A 22,501-nucleotide genomic window follows, 5' to 3' on the forward strand; every position below is an offset into this window, starting at 1 on the left:
AGTATATGTTTGGAGCGTCACTTTATATGGAAGTGAAACTTGGACGATTGGAGTATCTAAGAAGAAAAGATTAGAAGCTTTTGAAATGCGGTGCTATAGGAGAATGTTAAAAATCAGATGGGTGGATAAAGTGACAAATGAAGAGGTATTGCGGCAAATAGATGAAGAAAGAAGCGTTTGGAAAAATATAGTTAAAAGAAGAGACAGACTTATAGGCCACATACTAAGGCATCCTGGAATAGTCGCTTTAATATTGGAAGGAAAGGTAGAAGGGAAAAATTGTGTAGGCAAGCCACGTTTGGAATATGTAAAACAAATTGTTAGGGATGTAGGATGTAGAGGGTATACTGAAATGAAACGACTAGTACTAGATAGGGAATCTTGGAGAGCTGCATCAAACCAGTCAAATGACTGAAGACAAAAAAAATATGCATATTTATATAGTCTATGACACTCCCGGTAACGTGAGGATTCCAATGCGAGATCTTACATTTAATCGGTTCAGCCGTTGAGCTGCTACGGTGGAACAAACATAAATATACATACAACCGAAATACTCCTTTTTGGGCAGTCGTTTAAAAAACGGCCGATACATTTAAAAAAACCAGTTTCTGATTGGTCAGTGGTTGAAAAGTGTACCTTTTTGATCGGTTGAACACTTGTAATGAAAATTTTGTTTCATAATGACCCTCATTATGATACAGATTCCAGCCGCGTAATTCAAACATTATAAAATAACCGTAAAAAAATATTTAAAAACGTTTTTTTTTGTAAGAATCCCTTCAGTGCGCTCCAGTTTTAATTCCTATATTAAAAATTTTCTTTTCACCCGGGGATAGAACCTAAAAAAATGGTCTCGTAAGACAGAAATGAAAAGAAACATACTTAGTGAACATCACCGATCTTTTTCGGAATTCCCCCCCCCCAAAAAAAAAACACTTAATTTTTTAACCATTCGGCCAAAAATCGATGTATTTTTAATATCCAATAAGAATTAGGTAAGAATATGCATGTTTCAAAATAAAAAATAAAAATTCAACGTAAACAAAATATATTGAAAGAAAAATTTGTTACAGGTGAATAACCAGTTATTACCATTTATATTATCATTCTTAAAACTATTTATATTTATTTTATAAATATAATCTAACCAAACTTAACCTCTGCTCGCTTCGCTCGATAATTTTACTAATCAACATTAATGTTTTGAATATTTGAATAATAAATTCAGTAATTATATGCTTATATTTTAAATATGTTAATATGGAAAATGTTTAAAATGACCGGGATAAAAGTGTATGTTAGTGAGATATCGGGTTGTGTTATTCTCCAACCCGGTTGTTTGTTAATATCAACATTTTCTGCTATTTTGAAACATGCATATTCCCACCTAATTATTAAATTTATATTTTTAATATCCAATTAAAAAATTGGATATTAAAAATACATCGATTTTTGGCCGATTTTTTCAGAGGGGAATTCTAAAAAAGATCCAATATCACATCTGAAATCATCTATTAAGAATTAACAAACAATCTAGAAAACACATTTTAAAATTTAAATTACAATCCATATAGAACATCTAATAATCATGTTTACAACACTACACAACAATATTACGTTTCTATTTAAAGCGCTTTATGTATTTTAGAATTAAATGATCAAACCAGTCATTTAACTGGTTTGATACAGCTCTCCAAGATTCCCTATGTAGTGCTAGTCGTTTCATTTCAGTATACCCTCTACATCCTACATCCCTAAAAATTTGTTTAACATATTCCAAACGTGGCTTGCCTACAGAATTTTTTTCCTTCTACCTGTCCTTCCAATATTAAAGCGACTATTCCAGGATGCCTTAGTATGTGGCCTATAAGTCTGTTTCTTCTTTTAACTATATTTTTCCAAATGCTTCTTTCTTCATCTATTTGCCGCAATACCTCTTCATTTGTCACTTTATCCACCCGTCTGATTTTTAATATCCTCCTATAGCACCACATTTCAAAAGCTTCTAATCTTTTCTTCTCAGATACTCCGATCGTCCAAGTTTCACTTCCATATAAAGCGACACTCCAAACATACACTTTCAAAAATATTTTCCTGACATTTAAATTAATTTTTGATGTAAACAAATTATATTTCTTACTGAAGGCTCGTTTCGCTTGTGCTATTCGGCATTTTATATCGCTCCTGCTTCGTCCATCTTTAGTAATTCTACTTCCCAAATAACAAAATTCTTCTACCTCCATAATCTTTTCTCCTCATATTTTCACATTCAGCGGTCCATCTTTGTTGTTTCTACTACATTTCATTACTTTTGTTTTGTTCTTGTTTATTTTCATGCGATAGTTCTTGCGTAGGACTTCATCTGTGCAGTTCATTGTTTCTTCTAAATCCTTTTTACTCTCGGCTAGAATTACTATATCATCAGCAAATCGTAGCTTCTTTATCTACATTTTTTAATGTTGGAATTCTTACAACGACAAGATTATAGTTTTCCTAAGACTAATTGAAATCCTGGAAACTTGTAACGTAACGAAGTTATGAAGAAAAAAGGAGCTGCATTTAAATATTAAATCGTGTCGCTAAAACCGTCTGTACCAAATAGCAGTATTTTTTCTCCTGTTGATTACCATACGACCCTTTTCAAAATATAACCCCTTATATTGAATTTGTTTCCTACCAATCAATCGTTTAAAAAAAAGATCATTTAATCAAAAGTTAAAAAAAGATTATCCAATCCGACTGTAACCAATATTATTATGATGTGTAAGGCAAACAGTGTTTCATGAATTACGAGTTCAATTTATATTTTTCAATATTAGTAATTAAGTTTTATATTTTAATATCGTTACAGCCACGATTCGCTAGCTATTGATCTCTATTGCTACTGCAACAACATAACTATAAACGGGAAGAATAGAGAGTTTGGGTATCGGGATTTTACAAAAGTCTAAATCTCAAGAACCACTTAGTCCAAAAAAAATCTCAAAAATTCCTGTACACGTGCACGTATTTTGAATAAAATTTCCGGTACTGATGACGTTAAATTTTGGACAAATTAAAAAGAGGAGTGGTAGTTTTAACCATTCTTAAATTCCAATTTTTTATATAGAGCAACTGAAATTTTGGGAGGCGAGGTACTGGAACGCTTGGCATGATCTACGACAATGGTACTACGTAAGAAAAATGCAATAGCCTCTAGAGCAAAGTCGGCAACTTTTTCGTCAGTAAGTGGGCATAATAAATTCAAAAGTTATTAGGGGCGCCACAATCTTGTTACACAATAAGCAGATACATTTATCTTTAAAGTCAGAATAACAAAATCGTTCTTCCCGGTCAGCATTAAAACAATAAATTCTTTTTCTTTTACGATTATTCACGATTGGTTATTTATAAAATCCGTTTAACCAGTATGAAACGTATTTGATAGTGAAAAGCGCGACTATCTTACGCGATATTGTTACTAATAATATGTAAATAATAAAATATAGTCAATAATAATAACACTCAAAATACGATAACATACTACCAAATTTATTAGAAGCGAGAATATTCCTACGTGCTAAATAACAAGTGTGAGTGTATGACCTTGATTGCTCTTTGCTGATTCTGGGTTTGCGGAATTACACTGTCTTATATACGCGCGACGCCGATACGATTATTGGGCTTAGTAGGTGTGTAATACAGTGAGGGCGTATAAAAATCTCATCGATGGCGCCATGGTACCTGCGAGCGCCGCCTTGCCGACTCCTGCACTAGAGATTAGTGGTAAATCTATGTTAAAAGTAATATATTGGGGGGTATAGATGAATATTTCTAATATTAATAGGTGGAGGATTCTGAGGACTCCTTGGGGTGTGCTGTAGGGACAAGAGAGTATTATGAAAGATCCGGGAGTCACATCACGACTTGTAGGTATGATGTGGTTCCATAGAGGACATAATAGAGAATAAAAAATCTCAAAAGAGCCACCGGTAGGCCTGACCTGCCATGCCGGTATATAGCCGGCGGGGAGGGCCTATTAGAGTAACGGACACTCCCCTGGGTGGCGTAATACCATAAAGTCGGTCCGGCCCAGGGGAGTAGAGAGAAAAAAAAAATATTAATAGGTAGAGTATAGCTTTGTAGTAGCTATTGAAGGAAATTAAAACTGTTTTACCTACTTTATGGATGAGATGTTAATCAAGCTTTCCCCACAGTTTCTCTGGATAATTTAAGGCAAATCATCGAATAACTATTTTTATCGATATTTTAACAAATTACTACCGATTTATGACGAGCCGAATAGAAACTTTTTAATTTTGAAGTATAAAACTTTATTTACGGAACGAGTAATTTTTGAATGTCACGTAGCCTTGATGTACGTACTTATAATTTTTAATAAATAAAATAGAAGGATACATATTTAATGTTATATCGAGGAAAAACTTGTAATTTCCTAAAATATCATCGACAGGAAAATCATTCTATAATGTTATTATAGTACGTTTTCCATCGTTTAGAAAATAATTAATAACACGTTTTATACTAATTTAGTTCAAGATAAAATCGTTTAAATAAATACAACATAACATGTTTAGTAAATAGATTTCAAGATGCGGTTACACATAGAATTACAAACAGATTTCAAGATGCGGTTAGAGTTGTGTTTACAGAAAGACCACAGTTATATTTACTTCGCTTAGTTTCTGTAATTTCGTTATATTTACCGTTTAGTAGTTAAAACACTGTAAAATAATTAACTCAAATGCATTTACTGTGCTAGGTTTATTTAATTATTAATCGATAAACGATTGTAGTACAACATTTCATTTCATTAGTTTTATTTTTATTTTTAAGTTTATCTTAAATTCAAAATAAACTGGTTTAAAATATTTCATTTTGTAGAAGTTATAGTAAAATTACTATCGAGTAATCAACAAATATAATTCGGTAATTAAAGTCTTCAGAAGAAAAGAGGTGATACTACGAATGAACATTTCCGATTTTCATATGAAGCGTTGAATTTAACCCTTTCAAATACATCTAAAAATCATTGTTACCTTTAAAACCTAACTTAATTATATATTTTCTTATCTAAAGGTAATTTATATAAAACGTACTCTCAGTAAGATCGTTAAACCGGCTAAATTGTATAGAAATTGGTATACAAAATTCAACCCGATAACGTATGATATCGATTTAACTTACCTACAATTAATTCTCTTATAATTTATATTTTCCTTAGTCTTAAAAAAGGAAGGTTTACACAGATGATAATGCAATTTATTATCTTACTCATGAATAATTTCCTTAACGAAAAAAATGGCACAAAATGGATTGAAAACAGACCTTGGGAGATCTAAACTAGCAAGAACAGAAGTCAGATGGAACAGACAGTTTAATGTATGCACAGAAAAAGAACTATTTTTATCTTTTTGCTTGTAAAACAGTTTATATCAGCAAAAGATTAAAAAATTTTAAACGTTTAAAAACTAAGATATCCAATGATTAAGGAAGAACTTAACTGAAATATTCGGTTATTATATACGAAATACAGTTGGAGTTTTTAAAGAATGTTTCCAAATATAATTATTTGACGTGTACATTGGATGAATATGAAGAATGTACATAAAAAGAAAGGCTGGGGATATTTAAAATGGAATCTCGAACGAAACCTAAGAAGATTAAATGGACAAGCAAAGTAAAAAAATAGATTGAGGTCATCTCCGGGATTTTACCAGTACGGCTACGTGCATTGATGCTCCGGCGGATTTATCTTGGTATGACTAAGACAGAGGCTAAAGACTTACTTCTGGCCGAGCGGCAAGAGGCCTGGAACACCTCACCTACTGATGGATGGACACGTAAATTAATTCCGAGAATACATGTATGAGTTTAGAGTAGACTGGGTGAGGTAGGTTTCTATATCACGCAGCTCCTTTCTGGAAATGGCGAGTTTGAAGCCTACCTACATCGATTTGGCAGGAGAGCGTCTCCTCTGTGCAGGTACTGCGATGTTGAAGCTGCCGTTGAGCACACCATCTACCAATGCCAGCGGTGGGATGTGGTCAGACAAGATGTAGGGTTAAGCTGGCTTTCCGCGGAAGAAACAGTTCCATACATGTTGATAGGAAGAGCGGAATGGACAACGTAGTAAAGCTAGAAAGTATCCTGAAAACTAAAGCGAGAGAAGCTACAGAACGGGATAGAGCCTGATTTAGAACTCCGATCGGTAAGAGGACTGAAGATCACACAGCAAGGAATCAGACTTGCATATAAAAAACCTGAGACTCAGGCGAAGAAAGTGATCTGAGGGTAAAGGGGCGAAGGACAGCCCCCTATTGAGCCGTCGTGCGTCTGCACTTGTACGGATGGGTGACGGTGATGGTGAGGCACAGGAACTTTGGACCCTTGGACCCTAACGGCACCTCCTGGGGCCGCGCAATGCTTAACTGCAGGATCGGACCCGGAGGAGGAGAAACGGTGAGATAGGAATTTTAGGGTGCGGGTACACATAGGCTCTTAATAACATCTAGTCGAGCCCGTGCGATTCCAACACTCCCCCATTTATGGTGGGGGGTGGGCAGCGTAAATGGCATTTCTCAGACTCAACTATAACAAAAGAAAAAAAAAGTAAAGATAACGAGAGTTAATGAGGACAGAAACTTAATCAAAACGGTTCAGATTAGAAAAAATAATCGGTTGGGAAATACCGTGAGAGATGGAGTAGATACCGTGAAAAAAAGGATCGATAAAAAAGTACAAAAAGAGATGTCCAGAAAAGTAAACGTTGTAGATGTGATAATTCTAAAAGGAAGTAGGTTCTACCGAGAAATTAAAAGTTTAGCTGCAATTACAAAAGAATGGAGAAGAACCTGTCTGAGAATAGATAAGCTAACGATTATTTTTTTAAATAAAACTTTTTGTTCAGTTTAAGAAAAAACTTACGTAATATTTTCTGTGTTCAAAGTTTTTAAAATTTTTCAAAAATTGTAATCAAATTCATTAAATGATTTGTATGTTTACAAGTCATACCAGCTAAAAAATTGTGGTTGTTTAAACTAAGAGATTATTTACTGTCCGATTTAAAAAAATAAAATCCTAAAAAACATTAGATTAAAGTTCAATCGTCTTTCCTAAAACCAAATTTTGATATAAGCTTTTATCAATAAAGCGACAATCTAATCAATCCATCAATCTAAGCGATGTATCTTACACCTATACAAATTAAATAAATTTAAATTTAATTTAGAAATAATCTAATTTTAATAGAAAATATTTTTCAATCAGATTTTGTCATTCGATCATTTTTATTTTACTTTCTTTGCCTCATCTTTTTGTTTTATGTAGAATGTATTTTGGTGAGGCGTTTTACGACGGGATGTCCCCTCTAAAGCCAACTATATTAATAAAGCAATATTTTTCAAATCTTTTGGTGCAATAATAATTTAATTCAGTTTTTTACCGGTTGCAATTCGGTAAGTAAATAATTAAATAGGGAAAATTATAGCGTTGAACATTTTTTTTTTATTCTCTACTCTCCTCTAAATGATGTAAGTAAATTACAATGGAATTACTAAATAGAAATAGAGGAAATAAAGATATGCGTTATACAAGCGAACTGCTGAGCGATATAATTAGTTTATAATCGTATAATAATGATGTTCATGATGATGATAATTAAACATAAAAATGACATAAAAGCCTATCCTCTCTTTTATAAACTTACAACAAAAGTAGTTAAATTATAGTAACATTACGTTTAGAAAAAAATAACAAATCAAAGGAAAAAATAAACAATAACCGTATTTTTACTGAATAATTGAGGCGTAAAAAGTTATTTTTAAAATATATTTTCGGAGCTTAAAAGAAAGGTTGCGTTATATTTAAATTATTATCTAATGGCATAATAGCACATCAGAGTAAATGATATTCAAAATATTTTCCGGATGCATTATTTTCTTTTATAAACTAAAAATACGACGGAGTGAAATATTTTTCATAATTACCGATTTTTTTTTAACCTCCGAGACCACCGTTAGGTATTACTTCAAAGGATGAGGTGAATAATTTGTAGCATGTAAAAATGCCATGCGCGATTCGAAGCCGGGACTTCCGGATGAAAGACCGAGACGCTACCTCTCGCGCCACGAAGGCCGGCATTCGATACTAACTAACGCTATTCTGATACACCATTCGAATATATCTAACTTTTTATCAATTAAAAAAATATATAATTAATCCGTCCCAAATATATAAAGAAATATATAAAATTTCTGTATCGGAACGCAACTTAAGGGTAGCGGGAGTTTATTATTTTCTCCCTACTAATCACAGAACATGGATAATGTCCCTTGCTGCTGTGTTTTTCTTTTATCCGTCGGGTCATTATTTATTTAACGGCGGTTATAGATTTTTATGTTTTGTTTACGGACGGATTTGCTTTTTATGTTCCTATCCTTTAGAACAATTTGAATAATTAATAGGGTTGATCAGTAGGAGACTAGGCGCATACGTGCCTCGTACTCCCGGCGTAATTCCCCTTCAGTCCGTCTGTTGAAGTTCTTTTGGTGCTAGCGCCTTTCGGTCTATCAGGAATACGTCTTTCACGGCTCTAGTTTTTGGAGAAAGCAATGCGTTCCCTTCTCCAGTGGGAGTCGCATGTGCTGACTGAAATAAAATTGTAAGTTTGGAAAGGAAGGTGGGTAATTGGTAAGTAAAAGTTGGGGAACTTATTCATTCTGGCTTCCCTTCATGCTGCTTCTCTGCTGAACTCGGTTGGCCAGACTCCAGTCTGTGGCGGTGGGTCGCGTTGTGGTTCTTCCTTCTTCTTTCTCTGTACGGGGATTAATTATCCTTAATACGACTATATAAAGAAAATACACCAGTAAACATATTAATGTGAATATACACACGCGCGCGCCCGCGTACGAAAGTCAGTGAAACATTAATCGGAATTTCATATTCACGACTCACGTACAAAATGAGTAGGCTAGCGTGGAGGGGATTTGACAATATAGACCTGGGAGGGGATGGACGATTCAGCCACTATGATATTCGTTTCTTTCTGGCGAGTACCGTTATATCAGTGGAAGAGGTTTAATCGTTGATTAGAATTTTATCATAAAATTTCTCTTGAATAAGGATGTAGAACCCTCCAAATTTTTATTTAATTGCATGCGCAGTTTGGGGATGTGACGTTGTAACGTACCAAAATCTAAGAATCGGGTTAATAAATTTATGTAAATTTGTAGATATGAGAATAACAATAGGTGTTCCGAGTCATGTGCGACAGATGACAACATTCTGTCGATCAGTGATCTCATTGAAGACGATCAGCATTTTATGATTGATGAAATTGCTTGGGAAGAGGATATCAGTCATGGAGTGCAAATTTCATTATCATAACATACCTGGAGTTTTGCAAAGTCAGTGAAATATGGAGGAGATGGAGGCTCCAAGACTTTTGATCCAAAATCTGAAACAGACCTGACGGGAAATTTCCCAAAGGTTCCCAAATCGATTTAGGCTACAGGGATAATTTTTTTCATTGAATAGTCAATATGATGAGACATGGATCCATTATTACATTAAAAAGTCGAAATCGAAGAGTACGGAGTGGCATGGGAATGGATAACATTGATTTAGTAAAACGAGAACACGTTAGTATCCTGGAAAAGTCCTGACAACCGTCTTTTGGGACTAGAAAAGAATATTGCTCGTCGACTTTCTCCAAGTACGTCGCACTGTGAATGCTACCACTGCCAGCTTTTGGATAAACTTAAAAACTGGCAAAAGAAGAAAAGCTCACACCTTCAACCAATCACAAACAAATGTGATTGTCCTGTACAAAAACGCCAGGACTCACACAGCCGTGAGCACTCGGGAAGAAAAACTGGAAGAAAACTATTGGGAAATTTTAGAACATATCCCATACAAATTTATCCTCCTGTAGTTTCTTTCCGGCCATTACAGAAGACTGCTTTCAGAGCGAACAAGAGGAGTTCTTATGCAATGGAGACGTTCTTGTCACCAACCTAAAAGTTTTGTGAAAAAGCGATGCACAAGCTTCGTACAGGTTAGAAAAAATTTTGCAACTTCAGGGAAACTTCATAGAAAAGCAAAAAATGTGTTGGGTATTTTTATTCTGCACTAATAAATCTTAAAAACAAAGTTACGATTTATTACAACGAAAATAAATTCATTCGTACATAACATTATAAATTAAAATTTAATGTTTTTCGACTCAGGAAAACTTGCATGTCGTGAAATAGAAATTATGATTAAGCGGACCTCCCCGTCTGTGTCTTTTATTCGGAAAGTTTTGAGTTTGAATCCTGATCAGGCTTGACATTTATACACGCTTTATAAATTGATTTCTTTTCTCCACCCCCATCCCCAAAAAATGAATACCTAATTGGCCTAGGACTATTATTAGTCCGAAAAAAGAGAAAAAAACCATTATTCCTTCGTAATAAATACAATAACAATTTATACAATAAACCTCTTCAAGCTATATAAAACGTTTAAAGAGATAATTAATTTAATAAATGTTTTTTGCGCATTATTTTTGCGATCACAAATCGCAAAGGTTTGCGAAGAAACTGTTTTCTCATCGATTTCGACAATCATACCTTTTCCCCCAACTTGCCTTACCAGGACTGTTTAATGTAGACGACACATAATTCTCTTACGAAATTATTCCAATAGTTTACTAAATTTGAACCCATATCCAATTCACAGTGACACCGAGCCTCACTCGACAGTTCAAGCGCTAAAATATATAGAAAATTTATGACGGTTACGTAGCTGAGGTTCGAATTTTTCAGACTTTGATCGGCAAGTACGTTTTGTGCAACGCTTTTCAACACCGTCAGGTTCGTAACGATGCACATTCAGCGTGTCTATTCGGAGATGTTAGTGTGCATTCCTCATTTATGGTAGAATGTCACGTAATTGCAAGGACTAACTGGCATCGTGTTTGTTAGTCGGAAAATTTCAAATATTCATATTAAATGTCGCTATCTAAATTAACCTGTTGTAGCTTTCTTCGCTTCATTTTACTTTTCATATCTTCCTTTGTTAGAGATGTATGATGTAGGGGGTATATCCAAACGAAACGACTAGCACTAGATAGGGAATCTTGGAGAGCTGCATTAAACCAGTCAAATGACTGAAGGCAAAAAAAAAATCTTCCTTACTAGAACGAAATTTAATAATCTTCGTACGGAACTAAACATTTCGCGTATTGTACGAGACATATTTTATTAGCTTTTCATTAAAACTTTTACTGTTTACTTTTAAAAAGAATTTTCTATCTTCCAATCAAGAAAATTTCCTTCTTCCAATGCTGCAGGTAAACTCTACCATTGAGTTTTCAGCGGAATTTGTCTTGAAAACGGCGAATTTTTTGTTTTGAAAATTGCTGAATGCTATCAAAAGCCCACCGGGCTGGTCTGGTCGTTAACTCGTCATCGCAAATCAGCTGACTTCGAAGTCGAAAGTTCTAAGTTCAAATCCTAGTAAAGGCAGTTTCTTTTATACGGATTTGAATACTACATCGTGTATACCGGTGTTTTTTGGTTTGGTTGGGTTTCAATTAACCATACGTCTCAGAAATGGTCGATCTAAGGCTGTACAAGATTACATTTCAATTACATTCAGACATTTCATCCTCTGAAGTAATACCTGACGGCGGTACGGAAGGCTAAAAACAGAAAAAAGAGAATCCTATTAAAGACAATGTTACTGATGGGAACATATTATACTCGGATTCCTGGCACGCGTACCAAACCGATGCATGGAAACGGAAAGATTCCGCCGTGAATCATCGGTACCATTTAGTTGATGTTAACAGCGATGCTCATACTCAAACTATTGAACGCTCCAGGGGGTCGCTGATGTGGTGTAATAAAAAACACAGGGCAACTGCCAGGCACAAAGTTAAATCCTACTTCACCGAATTCATGTGACGTCGCATAATAGTGAACGAGAATCCCTTCCAGAAAATACTCGATGAAATAAGGGACACCAGGCCGCCAAGAATTCACCATGTAGCTGTCAGTAAATAAATCTTCCGTGATTTTTTAGTTGAAATAATGCAGTAGCATGTAAAACGACAATGAATAAGGAGAATTGTTCTATAAAGCCACCGATTTGAAAGTAACAACCGGTGGCGCCGATATTCAATAAAAGTACCGTAAAAAAATTTGACGTAGTATTAAATGCCTCACTCCAACCAAACGTCTATCGCATTGAACACCGTGCAAATATAAATTTAGATTCCCTCTATTATTATTTATTCCGATGTAAGATTTTCATAAAAAGAATATTCTCGTGTAGAAATTTTATGTAAAAATTATAACAGTTATACGATAAAAAAATTCTATAAACATTTTTTTTGGTTATCTGTTTAAAGAAAAATTGAACAACTATTTCGTTTCATTCAAAATGAATATCAAACGATAACCATATTTATCCACCAATAAAATTTTAAGAAAATATTACTCGTCATTTACACTAGTCCCAATAACGGTTGCGATAAAAAGAGTGGACATCTGATATTTATTTTGGATATAAAATCGTGATAACAACTTAATTCTTATTAAACGAGATGAATGAAACAAATTAAAATAAAATGTTTCCTGCCTTTTCTTACAAGTATATACAGCCGACATTTTAATTTACCATTCGTATTTTTTTTTTTTTTTTTTTTTTTTTGAGACCACATTGAACCACTTTAGTCATCCATATTTCAGTTCCTCCTGAATTTCTGTATTAGTGTGGCCTTTCGATTTTCCTAGTATTTCTTCTTTCTATCGGATCGTTGTCTTCTGACCTCACTTGTGACCACCACTTTGTTATGCCTTTCTAATTTATTAACGTTGAATCTATTATTTTGAAGCGCGGTAGTTAATTTTAATTTTATCACAGGCGTCCTCAACCCTCAAGCCAATTTCTTGAAAATCTGTTTGGATTTCTCCTACATATTTTCCACAGCTTTGCTTTTAACATTCTTTGCGACCAGTTATTTCAGAATTCGGTTCTCAGGCATTCTTAATCCAAGGAAAAAATGGGAAATCCTTGGTTTTTTTCTGATTTAAAAAAATCAGAAAAAAAAAATAGTTATTTTTCTTTTCTACAAAATTATTGCCATTAAAAGAGGAATTTAATAACTTTTATTATTATTATTATTCACTAATAATTCCTCTAATTTTGAGGTCCTACGACAAAAGTTAACGTTTAAAATCTTGCGATTGTGCAAAATGTATAATTTACTACTTATTTCGGCTATTATGAAGTTAATAATGACATCTTGTCGTAAATTAAAATGAAGGAGATTATCCTAACACATTTTAGATACCGGGAACGATTCAAAACGGAGGTGTTTTTTATACTACTTGTTTCGTCTGCATTAAAGCGACACATTTAACGCAAATAGGATAAAAAATATCATATATTGCTCCTATTTACATAGTAATTTTAGCACTTTTTTGCAGTTAGCAACAGTGTTTATATATAAAGTGGTATGGGTACGATGCAGGTACAAGTGCGAAAAAAACATAGTTATATAACAGTAATTAAAAAAGTAACTGATTGAAATTAAAGAAAATTTATTGGCTGACAAAAGGTTTATCGATTTAAAAAAGTAATTAAAAAATGATGATTTAATGTCTTTAGAGAAAAATTATATTTCCAGCTGTTAATCCCTTAAACTGGGAGTTAGTAATAAGATTAAAATTTATGGACTTAACTCTGAATTACAAAGGAAAAGAATCTAAAGATGATCGACCCCGATTCTCTTTTTTCTTTCTTTTTTCTCACTCTACACGGATAATTCTAAACTGATAACATTAATTCTTAAATTAAGAATATAAGAGTAAGCAATATTTTATCTATTTGCTGTCCAACTCGGTACTTTTATTACTATAATTACTTCTAAAATAGCGCTATTACAACTCCAATATAAACGTGTAACTTAATTATTTGATCGGATGTCGAACCGATGAACTTTCCTAACTTTCACGAGTTCTCGATCGTTTCTCAACTTTCATTTAGAAGCTAAATAAAATGAAGTAATAATAGTATTTCAATCGGGAAGGAAGAGAGTTTTGAAACGTTAAATTAAATTGTGATAGACAGTGATAAGCTTATTAAATCAAAAGCAACACCTACATTTTCCAATAATTTATTTATTTAAAATTCACTCGAATAAATACAATAAATCATTTTTAATAATACGAATCAACCCTTCTTTCTAAAGTAAATAATTTAGCCGAAAGAGTAACGATAAACATAAATTAATCAAACAAAAAATTTTATCACAATCAAAATTTACATGTAAAACGATATTATTTAACCACTCAAAGTAGAAAGAAAATAATTTATGAGAAACTAAACTACACTACACTACAGAAAATCGATTTCGATTTTCTCTTTTGCTTCTAAGAAAAAATCAGGGAGAATTCACCTTTGAACTTCTTCCTCCATCTTTGTACAGATAATTCAGACCATCATCTTCGACATACTTACCGGGTTGGTCTAGTAGTGAACACGTCTTTGGAAATCAGCTGATTTCGAAGTCGAGAGTTCCAACGATCAAATACCAGTAAAGGCAATTACTTTTATACGGTTTTGAATACTACATTTTGAATATCGGTGTTCTTTCGTGGTCGGGTTTCAATTAACCACACGTCTCAGAAATGGTCACCTGAGACTGTACAAGACTACACTTCACTAACACTCATACATATCATCCTCAGAAGTAATACCTGACGGTGGTTCCTGGAGGCTAAACAGAAAAAAAAACATCTTCCACACCGCTTGCCTCGTCCGTTCGAAATCTGTAGCATAGTACTCGTTATATTATAAGGAGTAAAAATTCCAAAATCCCTAAGGCATGGTTCCTTTTTTTGATTTCGGTTGCAAAAATACTTCCAAGGCAACCAGTCCGGCAATTAATCATCAGTAAGTCACCTCATGGTTTCGTGGCAGCAGCCTGCTCTCCCTGTCTAGCCTGCTGTAGGGGCATCCCACCGGGGGATCTCCCTAGCGTCATCAGAACAAGCCGACTTTCTATTCTGGATAGCCAGTCCATCCCTCAGTTGGAGAGCTACCCTTCCCGTCATTAATCTATGAAGTACCAGGTGTGCGTTGCTCCATACCATCATCGGGTAGCTCCGACCCCCTCACTCTTGCATGCGGGCGGATCAGAACATCCTAGGCGTGGGGACTATCACCCTAGCCTTAGACGTCGCTACGCAAGCCCGGCCACCGATCCAGTGACCTGCCTACAATCAAGGCATTTCGGCATGGTTCCCTGTGCTAAAGAACCGATCGCATTTAAATACCGTGTATTCTGTGTTTTCTTCTTTTCCACAGTAATCACACTCAGCGGAGGATCTCGATGCCCGCGCGCATTGATATGCTTTAAAGCAACCGTGTCCGGTGAGGAAACGGGTCATCTCGTTCCTATTTCTCCGTGCTTGCGATCTAACCATCTCTGAAAGTCCGCGATCAGTTTGTAAGTCCAGTATGGACTGTACTGCTTTATAGTAATAAAATTGACAGCTTATGATTATTATTATTATTAATAATTTATGTACCGTCCAAATTTATACATCAAAGAAAGAACTTTAATATTCTACCACATAGTAAACTACTACCGAAAGCTCTGCAAAAAATGGACTGTATCTCACATACACTTTTTATTCGTATTATTAAGAATGAATAATAAGTACAGGAATACAAGACAAAAATTTTTTTTAATACATCTAGCAAAAATTTACTTATAAACTATAGTTTATACAAATAATTCCGTGAACTTTCTACATGATTCTACATGATCAACAATGAAAAAAAGAGGCTTTCCAATTTCATACAATCTAAAAATAACAAAAAAACCATTTACTTTTATTAAAAAGGTAAAAAGAAGCAAAAAAATCTCGATATTTTTCTTTGGGGTCGTATAAACGGGTAGGTTTTAAAAAAATACACAATAATTTCAAAATGGCCTCGTTTTGCGTTATAATTGTATAATCTTTACTTAGATTATACTTTTACTTTCCAAAATCAAATAAGAAAAACTAAATCATAAAAAAAAATAAAAATAAAAAAACAACAAAAGAATCGCATAAAGTAACTAAAGAGGAGAATTATAAGGAAGAAAAATTCATTACATTTTTTTAAAATTAAAAAACCTTTTCTCCGCTTAATTTATCCCCTTGATTTATTTAGTTTTTAAATCTAATATATTGAAAAACATATACATCTTTATATATATATATATATATATATATATATTTCTTCTGTCCGTGTGTATGTGTCTGAACTCCTCCTAAACTTCTGGACTGATTTTGATGAAATTTTGTGTGTGTGATTAAGCTGATTCGAGAATGGTTTAGATTCACAATTTGATCAAATAAAAAATGTTTTCTAATTTATTTATTTATGTGTTGTTGTTGATCTTGGGATGGTTAAGGTTCACAATTGGATCCGGTAGGCAGCGCTGAGATCGCGTTTTAGAATTTTTTTAAATTTTTGTCATATCAGTCAGACCCGGTAGTTGATGCTGCGATCAGATTCTAGGAATTTTTTTAATTTTTTTTTGCTTTTTCGCATATCCGTTACTTGCGTCGTAGCTTAGTGTTGTTATTAGATAAAATTTGTATTTTTAAAGGACTACTGTGTTTAGAGAGTAGTTTGAATTAAATCCGATAGGTAGTGCTATTCGACAATTGGATTTATTTACATTCTGACTTTTATGAAGTCAAAGGTTAAATTTTATGAAGTTCCGTAATGTTTTGTAAGTTTCTTAATGCTCAGTATTAATTGTGATGATTTTGCAGCTACAACCCTTTTCGTTAAAAAATTATTTTTCACCGAATACTGTGATTAGAGAGTGGTATGAATTAAATCCGATAGGTAGTGCTGTTGTTTTTCCATTTGGATTTACTTACATTCTGACTTTTATAAAGTAAAAGGTTAAATTTTGTTTAGTTGCTAATGTTCAGTTTTTTTAAGGTTTTATGAAACTTTCAATTGTGTTCATTTAGTCTGTATGTATACTCAAATCAAGCAATAGCTGAGCATTGGCGAGTCTGCTAGAATTGCGCGCTTATTGAGCATATTATATTATTATTTATTTAATAATGTTTTAAAGTGTAATTAAAAAATATACATTATGCAAGTTTTTAAGGTGCAGTATTGAAGTGAGTATTTTACATGATTTTTCATGAATTTTAATGATATATACATGTGCATTCAATAATAATCAATTTAACCTACAAATTTAAATCTTCAGTTCTAATTTGATTCTATGCAACTTTTGAAGTATTGAAAATAAAAATGTAAGTTTTGTAAATAAATTATAACATTTATAAAATTAATATATAAGTTACTTATAATAATTATAGTTTAAAATATATTTAAAAAATTGAAGTTATAATTTTTGCTGATTAATTTTCTAAAAAAATTTTCTAAAATTGTTTTTAATTTACAATTATCTAAAATTTGGTAAAATAGATGTTAAAATAAAGAATGAGAAATAAATAAAGATGTGAAAAATGATAAAAATTTCTAATAAAATTTTAACTACGTAATTTTTTTATTAATCGATTAATTAAGCTATCATCACATGGCTATGAAACTTCAAAATTATTAAATTTAAAAAAAAATGTAGAAGAAGGTACTTTTTTTAGAATGCTTTTAACTGAAAATTAGCAGTAATGTGGATAAGAATTTATTAATTATTCTAATTATTAATTTTACAACGTTTCGATTTTTTAATTCAATTTTAATCAGATATCTCAATATTTAGTGAAAATAAATATTAATCACACTCTGCACATAATTAATCAATAAACCCGTTACAATAATACAACAATCCCAAACTGATAATAGTCATATTAATGAAATTTCGTCCACATTCCTGCTAATTTTAACTTAAATAAGTTACTTATATTTATGTGTTGTGCATTTATTACAGAACAATGCCACGTCAGGACAACGTCTGTCGGGTCCGCTAGTATATATATATATATATATAATATAAAATATAAAGCTTGTAAGTTCATGTTTTTGATTTTCCTTTTCATGCATAGCAAAATTTTCTAATTTCCTTTACTGAAGTAGAAGCAGCGTAGCCTATTTAATGCATCGTTTCACTACAAAATGAGAGATGCAATAACCAGTTGCTTTACATTATCTGCTTCAGTCCTTTTTTGGCCGAGAACCTTTATTATTATTTTAATAAGTTTCTGAAGCTAATTATGTAAATTCTCTCCGTGTGACGAACCGAATTAAAATGTCACTTGCTATATTGAATATTACTTGAATTTCGTTGGGTTTTGTCACCCTTACGTAGAAAACTATATTATGATCATCGATGAAGACAAGAGGAAATTATTCAAATTGTTTATTCTGGATAGTAAACGTGACATGAGATTATTTTATATGTGAGAACGGTGGTTGTACATACATTTTAATGATCAGTGTTTTTATCGGGAATCGTACACCCGTTTGACTAAAGCCACTGATATACACGTATATGTACATTCAACCCTACAAGCAACATCTTTACTTTGTTTATCGCAAAGAATAGCATGTTACCGGTGCCTTTTGTATCTCCGATAATTACGTTTAATCTATGAGGGTTAACTATTTCTTGTAAATTTAAAAATTAATTTATAGATTCTTTGAAAAACAACTCAATGTTATTTTTAATCGGTAAGAGAACGTAAGGAGGTATAAACTCAGAATAGATATTAAAGTAAAAGGACAGTTGGAATTTTTCTTCACCGATGTTGCTGGGGGTCATTGTATAACGAAACTAAATTATATGTCGATCAAAGATATCTTAATTCAATATTTAGTTGTTACCAGTAGTATTTCATTCTCAATTGAGATTTTATGGCGATATAATTCCTTAGAGTATGAAAAAGTGTACCGGCAAAGAAAAATTTGTAAAATTTTGTCAGTATAGCAGAACTGTAGGAATCGGGTGAGCGATTCAAACAGAAATGGGGTTGGTTATTCAAATATGACATTTCAATATTCATCATAGTGATGTTGTATCGTCAATTTAGGTTATTAAAGCTCGGGTGTAAAATTTCATAGAAACCGGTTTAGTGCTGAACAAGAAGACTCCTGGTAAACGAAAGAATGTATATACTCTTGAAAATATAGACAATGTAACTACTGCGAAGCTACGGCTTTCTGTTGTCATTCGACATCATTAAGCTTTTCGAACACCAGGTTTCGAGAGATTTGCACGTGGATCCGTTTAAAATTAAAGCAGAGTAACCGTTAAGTAACGCCGATTGACTTAATCGCATGATTTTTTACAAACGAATTTTTCAACTAATTTTTCGAAAAAAAATTATATCGCTATAACTTTCTTATTAAGTCGAATTCGTTTAAAGTTCCTACTATTCTTTGAATAAGAATCTAAAACCTATATTAGTAAAGTTTTTTGATATCACCAACCATTGGTCCAGGGATGAAAAAAATGGGGTTTCGATGATAAAAAAAAATCATATTTCCATAGCAGGCACAATATGGAATCGGATTTAAATATTTAATCGTAATCTTTAAGTATTATCTGAATCTATTGTCTGAAACAATTTTTTATATGACCAACCTTTATAACAAGGGATGACCAAAACGTTTTTTACATGCAACCATTGTCATATTGAATAAATTTGAAGTTTTTCTTAACTTGCAGGTGGAAATCTTTTTTATCTCCTACTTATTACCGGTGAAATCTACGTCCGCCTTCCGGCGTGCCGAAAGGGATTTTTTAATTTTATCCAAAATTTAATGACATCGATGCTCCATGTATAGAAATTTTTTTAGCCGTTTCCCAAACATTTATTTTGAGCCAGTCCGGAGTTATTAATCAAAACACAGATATTAATTATTATATCTGTATATATTTACATACATTCCGGAAATTTTTGTAACTTTTGTTCCATCTTTATTAGAAGATTTTGAAATTTCGACGTTTGTAAAAACCCTGACACACAAAATTTTGGCCGATCACTATATTTTCTCTTTATAGTTATGCTGAGGCGAAATCAATAGCTGGAGCTTTAAGCAGAGAAAAATAAAACACTTATACGGTTAATGAAGTTTTGTTTAATAAAAGTAACCGAAAAATCCCTCCATTAATAAAAGTAAGTGTTTATTTCTTCAAAAAAATAAAGACAAATATATTAAAGAATAAAAAATTTCTTTCACACACACACACACACACACACACACACACACACACACACACACACACACACACACACACACACACACACACACACACACACACAAACACAAACACAAGCAGCTAAAATAAACTCAAATGTAGACGTGTAATGAATAAATTACATAAATAGAAAAAAAAAGTAACTCAAGAGTAAGGCGATGGTTAACTTCGTTAAATATAACATATATATATAGGTAGGTTAAAATTTGAAAAATTCATTTACTTTACTATTGCTTGCTGAATTGGTTCTTCCTTTTAAAGTTTTTACCTGAAAGTTTTTTCTGTTTCTTATCGGTATTCTGTATTTTATTTACCGTAATTCTTTTTCGTTTTTATAAAATCTCTAGAAGTTTTGAAAATTCCGAACTCAAACAAGAAAAGTATGCGGGTTTATTTTAAAGTAATACAACTATCCATAAAAGATATTTCATTATGTAGATTTTAACACAGTTGAAAAAAAATAAAAAATACAGAATAACTAAAACGATTTATGCGGTTTATTTTAATTATATTTACATAAGCTTTTGTTATTTTATAGTTTTAAGTTTTGTGAAAGTACGGCTAATATTCGTTTAGTTTAAGTTTTCTAAACATGGCACCGTTGGTATATTATATATAATATATAAATAATAAAGTCCAGCTTACCAACATATAAAAGTTTAATTCATTCGAGCGCTTTCGGATTATTATCCATCTTCAGGAATATCCAATTAATTATAAGATGTGTTAAATTCATTTAAAATACTAGAAATCGAATAAATTTAAATAAAATATGATAAATTAAGTAAAATTCTACAAATATATAGAATTTTACTTAATTTAGACGTTTTACTTCAAATTATTCTATTTTTACTAATTTACATGAATTTTTACACATCTTATAATTAGTTGGATATTGCTGAAAACGGATAATAATTCAAACGCGCTCGAATGAATTAGACTTTTATATATTCGTAACCTGAACTTCATTATTTACACAATAATATTCTTTCTTTGTTCTCTCTTTTTAATTTTTTCGACAAAGCAGCGACAATTTATTCATTTTTATGTCGACGAATATATTAGATGTAATAATTTCGGTTTCAAGGAACGTCTAAAAGCTCAACGACCAGAAGTTACTACAAAAAACATAGAAAAAGAAAGAAAGTGAATAGCGGAAACGCTTAACCTTTATTCACAGAGACGTAAAGAACGGGATAAAAATTAACTAAACAATCGTTCAGAGACACCCCCTCCAGGGAGATGGTACATACTGCGACCGAAATTACTCGAAAGATTGATAGATATATTTTCTCTCGATAAAGAAGACAAGAGTAGGAAGTTGACCCGATTTAAATATATGCTTTAACAGATTATTTTTGTTCGTTATTAAAATAATACGACTGAAAAATGGGTAAGACTTTACTAAGGAATTAACATGCTCGGATATTGCAAACATTTTATAACGTTTGGAAATAATCGACTAAATTGTAAACTAACCATCTTCACGTTTAAACGACTCGACCGGCTCGTCTATACTTTATTGGGAGTATTCGAGGATACATTTTTTAAATTAATTAAAATATAAACCTCGACTATAATTAAATAAAATTTAATTTCTTTTTTACTTACTTATAAAATCTGTCGCCAGCTTTCCATCTCGATTCCCCCACTCCTTCACAGCTCAACTGGGTGTTTAATGATGCATTTGAATTTCTAGGGTCGCTTAAGTAGTCTTCAACACCATAAGCGTACACTTTAATTGCTGTTGAAATTTCATTCAATAATCTATTGCTGCTTGTATCAAAATGGACTCCTGTAACATAGAAAATTTAAATATTTTTTAAGTATATTTAATACAAATATTTTTTAGTATTTTAGTAATGTATGATATATATGTAGGTATATGTAACAGACACACCCACAAACAAACAAACAAACAAACAAACAAACAAACAAACAAACAAACAAACAAACAAACAAACAAACAAACAAACAAACAAACAAACAAACAAACAAACAAACAAACAACAAACAAACAAACAAACAAACAAACAAACAAACAAACAAACAAACAAACAAACAAACAAACAAACAAACAAACAAACAAACAAACAAACACACACACACACACACACACACACACACACACACACACACACACACACACACACACAGAGAGAGAGAGAGAGAGAGAGAGAGAGACAGAGAGAGACAGAGAGAGAGAGACAGAGAGAGAGAGAGAGAGACAGAGAGAGAGAGACAGAGAGAGACAGAGAGAGA

At 32.5% G+C, this 22,501-nt stretch overlaps 1 protein-coding gene across 1 annotated transcript in view; it reads right to left on the bottom strand.

The window, feature by feature from the left end:
* Nmdar2 (glutamate ionotropic receptor NMDA type subunit 2) overlaps positions 1–22,501 on the bottom strand; it is a 694,511-nt gene that overhangs the window by 369,072 nt on the left and 302,938 nt on the right. Inside the window, exon 4 of the mRNA XM_075369831.1 lies at positions 21,851–22,034. Within this exon, the coding sequence (XP_075225946.1) occupies positions 21,851–22,034 (184 nt within the window). The remainder of the gene's footprint in view (positions 1–21,850; positions 22,035–22,501) is intronic.

The sequence above is a fragment of the Lycorma delicatula genome, chromosome 6 (assembly GCF_047948215.1).
Source record: "Lycorma delicatula isolate Av1 chromosome 6, ASM4794821v1, whole genome shotgun sequence".
Taxonomy (NCBI): Eukaryota; Metazoa; Arthropoda; class Insecta; order Hemiptera; family Fulgoridae; genus Lycorma; species Lycorma delicatula.